Source organism: Bubalus kerabau, chromosome 14 (assembly GCF_029407905.1).
Source record: "Bubalus kerabau isolate K-KA32 ecotype Philippines breed swamp buffalo chromosome 14, PCC_UOA_SB_1v2, whole genome shotgun sequence".
Lineage (NCBI taxonomy): Eukaryota > Metazoa > Chordata > Mammalia > Artiodactyla > Bovidae > Bubalus > Bubalus kerabau.
In genome coordinates this window covers 83,279,328-83,287,960 of record NC_073637.1, presented here as the reverse complement: position 1 = coordinate 83,287,960, position 8,633 = coordinate 83,279,328, and the positions used below count along the sequence as shown (strand labels likewise).

Here is an 8,633-nt window from a genome sequence, read left to right as displayed (position 1 = left end):
CTTGGACTGCAAGGAGATAACCAGTCAATCCTAAAGGAAATCAGTCCTGAATATTCATTAGAAGGACTGATGCTGAAGCTCCAATACATTGGCCACCTGATGTGAAGAACTGACTCACTGGAAAAGACTCTGATGCTGGGAAGGATTGAAGGCGAGAGAAGGGTGAGACGGTTGGATGGCATCACCAACTCAATGGACAGGAGTTTGAGTAAGCTCTGCAAGTTGGTGATGGACAGGGAGGCCTGGCGTGCTGCAGTCCATGGGATCACAAAGAGTCGGACATGACTGAACTGATGCTGTGTAAACCTACACTATATGTTTGCATGTTATAGGGATTCATAAGGAGCCTCTTCCAAATGTTCCACTTTTGCAAGAGGATTATTTTGAGCTAAAGGCAACTGAGACCTGGTGAATGCAAGAGAAATTACTGTCCCTCCCTTAACTACCTAGAAGAATTTAAATTGGGGGGTTTTCTCAGAAAACAGTTTATTACTGGAGATATACTTTATCTAAAGGGCCCATCTATATGGTAGGGCAAATATCTAATTACCAAACATCTGCTTTTCTTCTTATCATTTGCCTATCCTTGGAAGCTTCCAGGACCCATCCCATTCCTTAGCTCAGGATGGTGTATCAGTTCAGTTCAGTTGCTCAGTGGTGTCTTGACTCTTTGTGACCCCATGAACCTCAGCACGCCAGGCCTCCCTGTCCATCACCAACTCCCAGAGCTTACCCAAATGCATGTCCATTGAGTTGGTGATGCCACAACCATCTCATCCTCTGTCATCCCCTTCTCCTCTCGCCTTCAATCTTTCCCAGCATTAGGGTCTTTTCAAATGAGTCATTTCTTCACATCAGGTGGCCAAAGTATTGGAATTTCCACTTCAGCATCAGTCCTTCCAATGAACACCCAGGACTGATCTCCTTTAGGATGGTATATAGTCCTCATTTTACTTTTCTGCCTCTGACCCTCTCCTGCATGTGGGGTCTCTGGCCCTCTTATGTTTGTGGAATTCTCCTAAGTATAAAATTAAATTTGATTTTCTCCTGTTACTTCTGTCTCATGTCATTTTAAGGCTTCCCTGATGGCTCTGCTGGTAAAGAATCCACCTGCAATGCAGGACACCTGGGTTCAATCCCTGGGTTGGGAAGATCCCCTGGAGAAGGGAAAGGCTACCCACTCCAGTATTCTGGCTTGGAGAATTCCATGGACTCTATAGTCCATGGGGTTGCAAAGAGCCAGACATGACTGAGCAACTTTCACGTCAATGTAATTCTTAGTCCAGCCAGAAGAACTTAGAAGGTTTCCTAGAGGCAAGTTTTCTTTCTTCTGAACAATAAACACTATAGTTAACCCATGATTAATAGATAGTTGATAGACAGATAGGTATTTGTTGGCCAGAACCAACTGCCCCTATTAAGAATTATTTTGGTTACTTACCATTTACTGAGGACTTACCATGCTTCAGGCACTTGTTTTTTCACATGCATTATTTTACTTGAATGTTGCAACAGTTCCATGAGAAGATATAATCAGCTGCATCATATGGATGAGGAAACTGAGGCTCAGGGAGTTTATTTATCCTCAAGTCGCACAGCAAGAGCAAAGCGTAGAAAACACTGACTCCCAAGTCCACACTCAGGGAATATGGAGTGTTGGCATGATGAGGCTGCATCACATGAGGTGCAAGGACTAGTCTACAGTCCTTCAAATGTTTCCTCTTCTTGAAATAACACATCTGGCATCATATACCATTATAATGCAAATGGCACAGATATAAGATGTCACAACAGGATCAAGGAAGCAGGTTATTTGGCTTTTTGTATTTGCAGTGATTTCTTCTCTTAGCTTGAGCAGAAGATGGGATATTGTCACCAATGTATTGCAAATGAGAATTCTCAAAGGTAAATGACATGAAGCGTGGGACCAATTCTCAAATCTCACAAAGAGCCAGAACGTTGTCTCCTTTGAAAGAATGATGCTGTATCTGATTTGACAACCTTGATTTGTCTAATAAAAGTTGCTTTTGTTTTCTTGATGGAAAAAAACTTCAGAAATTAGATTTTTGGTTCTTCATTGTCAGTTATCTTAAAATAACAATCTTGCCAACTATGTGATGACAAGTGTTGGGTTTTAACCAAATAAAAATTTCCAGGCATTTGCAGAAATGTGATGAGTCCTCTTTAAATCTCATTTAAATAAATGTGGTCCCACTGCTTTGGCAAAGCTGCTAAAATCAGAGTACTGGAAGTGAAATAAGATGGATGGACTATCTCACTCCTTCAAATTAAAAACTATTTCAAGCTCCTTACCTCAAATGAGCAGAACGTACGGCCTTTTTCTAGTGGCCTCAGCTGCTAGTTTACCATTGTCTTCAAGTAACTTGGAAATTTCTCAGTCCAAGGAAGCTGTTCTGCTTTCAGATGCCTGACCGAAAGTGAAATGAAGAGTCCCCTAGTGCACAGAGAGGTCTAGTGCTCAGATCTGGTTTTGGCAGTGTTGCACACTGGTTCCCCGCTATCCACAAGGCTTCTGTCCTTCAGTGCTGAGCGGTTCAGATGGCTGCCAGATGGCTGCGGAGACTGGTGCCTGGTGCGTTGCTCTTCGTTTCCCAAAGGGGTAATTTTTAAAGTTACAGTCGCGCCTGCAGGTTTTGTTCCCAACTCTCGATTGTGTACTATGCCAGAGTGCTTGGGGGTTATAGAGGGCTCAGCTTCCACTGCCTCAGGATGGAATCTGCTCCCTGGCATGGTGTCCAGGTCACCACTCCAGGTTTCCCTAATGAGATCCCTCTTAGGGGCTGTTGATACCTTTTCCTACTAGCTGACTTCCATCCATAAGAACCTGGAGGAGAGGTGAGATGCAGTGCCGATGACACCTGCTGAGACCTGAGTGTTCATGGAGAGGTGCCGGGAAGGATGGCCTTTGTCAAGCAGAGTGCTCCGTGGTCACCTGCCTGAGTGGTGGGCGTCCAGCTGCATTGTATTTGTGTAATAAAGAGTGACCTTCATCGTGATTCCTCCCCCGGCAGTCCTGGGTATCTTGCTAACTCTACTTAGTCTCTGGAGTGGATTTCTTTTAAATGGAATCTCCTTTCTCTCTCTCTCTCTCTCTCTCTCTCTCTCTCTCTCACACACACACACACACACACACAAACATTCTACATACCAAGATTCTACATACCAAGATTTTCTTAATTAATAATTAATTGTTTAGTGGACTTTGATTAAAAATGACAAGAATTTATACACACAAAATGGGGGTCATGAGTGGAATCTTCAGGATTTTGACATAACATAGGCTGAAATTGCTGACAGTTTTTAGTTGCAAAATATATATATATATATATATCAATATATATCATAGAATCATCTCTATTAAAGATTGGGATGAAACTTTTTTTTAAACATGACTTATCTCTTTACCCCTGGATCTTTTGTCTAACCAATTATGGCTGTGTGAAATGTGTGAAAAGAAAATCAAGATGGAGCTGGTAGTCAGGATGCCATCGAGGAAGTGTGATTTACGTCTCAGCCCAAATACACCTCAATATCTTAACACATGCACCCAGAACATCTACCCAGTGTTCCAGAAACTCAAGATATTATTGAGCCCTTAACCTAAAATGACTCACAACAGCCTGTCCCTTAAGGACAATTATTTCCTTTCTTGAATCAAGGTTAGTCAAAATTTGCAAACATCCTTGTAACTTTCACCTGTATAAGCTCCTGACTCTTTTTCTCCCCTATGATACTCTTTCAAGCTTACCCAAATCTGTGTCTCTTGAACTGCAGTCTTAAAACCTCAAATAAAGCTCCTTGTTCTCTGCAGCCTTGATACTGATTATTGCTGGACAAGTTGTTGGTCTGAACTCAAACAATTAGGTAGACTGCTTTATGTCTCTCATTCTTAAAGAACAAGTAAGTAGCTTGAATAACTTCATCCCCATCTAAATCAGACAAACTGTCTCATGTAAAATTTCAGTCTTTCCCTGATACATCTGTAAGATAAATGAAATACATTTCAAGTTCCATTCATACACATTTGTCTGCTTTTAGGTGCAAGACCAAACATGCATAGAGTAACCATAATAATTAGAGTTTACTGTGTGTTAGGCATTATTCTGAGGATCTTACTAATGTTAACTCATTTACTCCTCATGAAAATACCATTAGGTATGTATTATCATTATCCCCACTTTCCACATCAATTTAGGCACAGAGAGATTAAGTAACTTGACCAATGTCACCCAGCTGGTGATAGAGCTGGAAATGAAGACCCAGGCATAACCTGGCCCCTAAGTATATGATATTGACTTTTACAGACATTAATGATTAATTAACTCAATGTTTTCTGAGCACCAACTTGATTAAAGGCATTGGTTAAAAACTACAGGGAATTCAAAGAATAATATGTGGTCTCTGCCTTCAAGAAACTCCTATTTTGGTTTCTGCCTCCAGTAGAAAGCAGCTGCTGTGGGTGGTTATTACTGTCAACCTGAATCCATCACCATCTATGGTGTCAATGACCCAGAGTTTCATGCCAGAATTACAGGCGTAGGAGTTGAGCAATATCTTAAATTTCAACTGAATCTCTTCCTTTTACAAATTTGAAAACTGAACTGCAGAGAAATGTCTTGTTTCTCTGCAAGGTAAAGGATAAAGTACAACTAGAAAGGCAATTTCTTATCTCCCTATCAGTAAAATATGTTCATGAAAATGTGCAAAAGTCAAATGTATGCAAGCTTAATTATAATTTAATGTCCTAAGTGGAGATTTCTGTTTTAATGGAGTCAACAGTAAAGTGTTTCATGTAGGCAATTATCATTTTATAAAATGAATAATAACCATCCACCAACCATGCCAAACCAGGGCGTTGATAAATCTTGGTATTCAAATACTGGATTTGGTAAAATACGAAAAAAAAAAAACCAAAAAAAACTATGGTTGTCTTGTCAGTTGGCAAACTGAACAAAAGTTCCCAAATACTATAAGTAAGATGGTGAATGACACTGATAGGAAAATGTTCAAAATTTTAGCTTCCATACTAAAGTCATCAGATTGGTATTTCAAAACAATAGTAGGTACACCAGGGTCAAAAGTTTGAAGTGTGGTAAAATAATTATAGCAGCTAACACTTGAGGAGCATGTACCCTGTTCTAAGTACACTGTCCATACGATCTCAGTTAACTCCTATGACAATTTGATGGCGTTTACACTATCATCTCCATTTTTTAGGTGAAAACATGGTACTACAGAGTGATTAAGTACTTTGCCTACAAGTACAGGCCTGTGAAATGTGGGAAGCAGATTTATTTAGTGATGTTTCTCTTTCTTGATGCCCACACTCTCTTTGGAAAAAAGTGAAAACTGAAACTAGATACTAAAAATTGCCTTTAAAAACTCAATGTTAGTATAAAAACAAGCATACTATTCATTTGGGCCCTAGTCTGTGCTTCAACACTTTATTTGAATAAGCACATAGGAAATGTGCTAGACATTATGTAAAGTATCAAAATAAATATTATTTGCATTAGCATATTCTACTGTTTATATTCTACTGTTTATGCTATTATATAAACTTATTATATTGCATTGTTTACATGTTATGTTTATAAAATACATGTTCAAAGACTTATAGCAAGATAAGGAGGATACAATAGCAACACAAAGAACTGTAATGCAAGCCAGACTGGCTAAATACTATGAATGTAAAAAACTGATGAGAATTTAGAGGAAATTTCAATTCCCAGTAGCTAGCAGGGATTAGTTAAAGCTTGTGTTTGAGCCAGGTCTGTGAGAGTGGTCCGAGTTTAGACAGAGATGATGTGGGCCCCTCAGGTTGCAGGGACGATGTGAACAAAGGGCACAGTCATGAGTGACCCAGTTATCTGCTGATTGGAACAAAGCCTGCGTGTAAAAAGTAGGAGAGGAGATAAAACCGGAAAGCTAAAGTCAGCAGAGTAGGAAATGCCTCACTAGGAATACAGACTTTATTCAAGAGGTGACACGGCTTTGCAGCAGGGAAAGCACATGATCAAAGTTAAGTTTTAGGAACATTAATCTGCCAGTGATTGGAGAGTAGACAGGCCAAAAGCTGGGGAAGAAAGGTTTAGGGAGGCAGCAATCTAGGGCAGAACAAAAGCAGGACTGAGAATGGAGAGGAGACGGCTAGAGAGCTATTACAGGAGACGGTCTGTAGGAAACAGCTACTGCAATGAAGGAAAGAGGAGGGAAGAAGGGAGAAGAGTGGGGAGAGAGGACCCTGTGCCCCAAGGCAAACGGTGGAGACGACGGGAGGGACACCGAGGAGACCAGAGGTGCTGCATTTAAGATGGACTGATTTCAATAGGAATTTACATGTCCCTTCACTGTGTGAGTGGTTACCAAATGCCTATTGTGGAAGGGCAGCCCTCCTATAAATACTTGGGATATATCATAATAAAGTATTATATTCCAATCCAATGCTATAGTAGTCTCCTTCTGAATTCCTACACATTTAACAGTCTGGACTGTCCATTGGGTGTTAGGCACATATGACTGTATTTCTCCCCTAATGTCAAGTTTTCAATCAGAGCATAAGTGAGTTGAGAGCAGGAATCATCTTGGATATTCTTTGCATCTCCCACAGTATCTCATTCAGAGTAGGAAAATTCAGGAAAGCTTTAACCGTTAGACTGGGGGATTTTTCATTCTTTTTTCTTCTATGTTAAGGATACATCTTTTCTTAGCCTTGTAGAACAGAAGGATCAGTAACATTTCACATCCAGAACACATGGCCACTGTAAACGGAGCCACAGATGCTAAGTCTGCATCAGACTGTGAAAAGGAAAGCTGAATAATGGCAAGGGCTAAGAAACTATTCAGTACCCCACCTTCAATAGCAACAGTTTTACAAACAGGAAGAGGCAGCATAGAAATTTTAGCAAAAAAGTACCCGAACAACAAGCCCAAAGCAGGAACTAAGACACCCAACAGAAGCACGTCTAGGTTCACTGTTTTCAGAAACACCAATCCCATGCTGAAAGTCACATAAATCCCTATAAACATTAAAATAAAACTCAGAGGCCTAATGATCCTCTCCAAGAACTTTGCTTTGTCAGGTAGTCTATGCTTGATGACTATTCCCACTGACATTGGTGCGAGGATGAAAAGGAGGGTTGACATAATTTTAGAAATAGGAATATGCAGTGTACCCGATAACCCTAAGATTCTACTGTATATGTACGAATTGGTAGGCATCGTGACCAGTGCCAGAAACGTTGACGTGCAAGTCATCAGAATGGCCAAAGTGACATCTCCTTCTAGAAGCAGAGCAAAGAGGTAGCCCCCACCCCCACCTGGGCACGTACAGGTGACTATAAATCCAAACGCCTGGGCCTCAGGCAAGGCCAAGATCTGCGTCAGAAGGAATCCACAAAACGGCATAAGAAAAAACTGTATAACCGCCCCAAGAACTACCGGCAAAGGTCTCTTCCACACTGTTTCAAACACCTGGAACTCAATCTTGCAACCAAACGCACATTTATTTAACAGTATCATTGGCAGAAACAGCATTAAGATGTTTCTGTTGATGAGGTTTGATGCCTGGAAAGGACTGCCTTGTCTCTGTCTGAGCACTCTGACTCGGACATTCTTTATCTCTTCAATGAGCCTTTCGCGCCTACCTTCTGAATCCCACAGCTGAACGGTCAGATTTGTCTCTCCGTCTCCACCCATCACCAGGTGTATGGTAAAGTTGGTCACATCCGATAAGGCCTTGGTCACATTCACCACTTGGAGCATTTTATCGTCTTCCAGTTGCACACGGAGGTAGCTGGAGTTTGGTTGTTTATCTCTGTAACTTGACCTTACAACGACAGTTTCTTCCGTCTTTGTGATAAACAGTACTTCAGTCTTCTCTATGTTCAGGAAACTGAGAAAGGATTTCCTGGCTTCTCCAAGAGTCACAGATGACAAAAGCAGGACGATAAAAAGTTTTCTAATCATTTTAAAGTTTAAAAGAATCCCGTACGCAAAGCTAAACTGAAGGACATTCTTCGTACAGGTGTTCCAGTGATGGTCTGAAGTTGTTAGTTAACAGTTGTTTCTGCCGGATCAAAGTTCAGTAGGAGGGACTGTTGTACTATTCAAACAAGTGCAGAGCTGTCCAAGGAGTGACACAACCGGTTTAACCCAGTTATGAAACGTAAAAGACACAGCATTTAACAGGTTCAGTTTATCACCATCGAAACCTAGCTCTTTCCCGCCCAACCCCACCCCTTTCCTCATTTCTGCCACTGGAAAAACAGCCTCCTATTTACCTGAATTTAACACCTTAGTGTCATCGTCTTTGAGTTCTGTTCCCTCCTATGCTAAAAGCAGACAGGATCCAAAAATTTAAATAGATGTTGAGGAGGCCTAAAGTTGAGTACTATTATTTTATTCATTCAGGTCAAAATCAAATAAAAATTTACTAAACGCATGTGCTGGGGGCCTGGGCCAGGAGCAGGGTACACCACAGTAACCAAGCCAGCTGATTCTTCTCTCCTGGAGCTTAGTCCTGGCGGCTCTTTAACATTACTTACGAAACTGCGGAGCCCATAACCTGGCCTTGCAGCAACCTTAGGCTAGTAAGTTTTCCCACAACTCTA

The 8,633-nt window shown here is 41.0% G+C and overlaps 1 protein-coding gene across 1 annotated transcript; it reads right to left on the bottom strand.

The window, feature by feature from the left end:
• Positions 1-6,315: 6,315 nt before the first annotated feature.
• Positions 6,316-8,217, bottom strand: SLC10A5 (solute carrier family 10 member 5). Its single transcript, XM_055546907.1, has one exon. The coding sequence runs from the start codon at positions 7,987-7,989 to the stop codon at positions 6,673-6,675; it is 1,317 nt and encodes a 438-aa protein (XP_055402882.1). The 5' UTR covers positions 7,990-8,217; the 3' UTR covers positions 6,316-6,672.
• Positions 8,218-8,633: the final 416 nt, after the last annotated feature.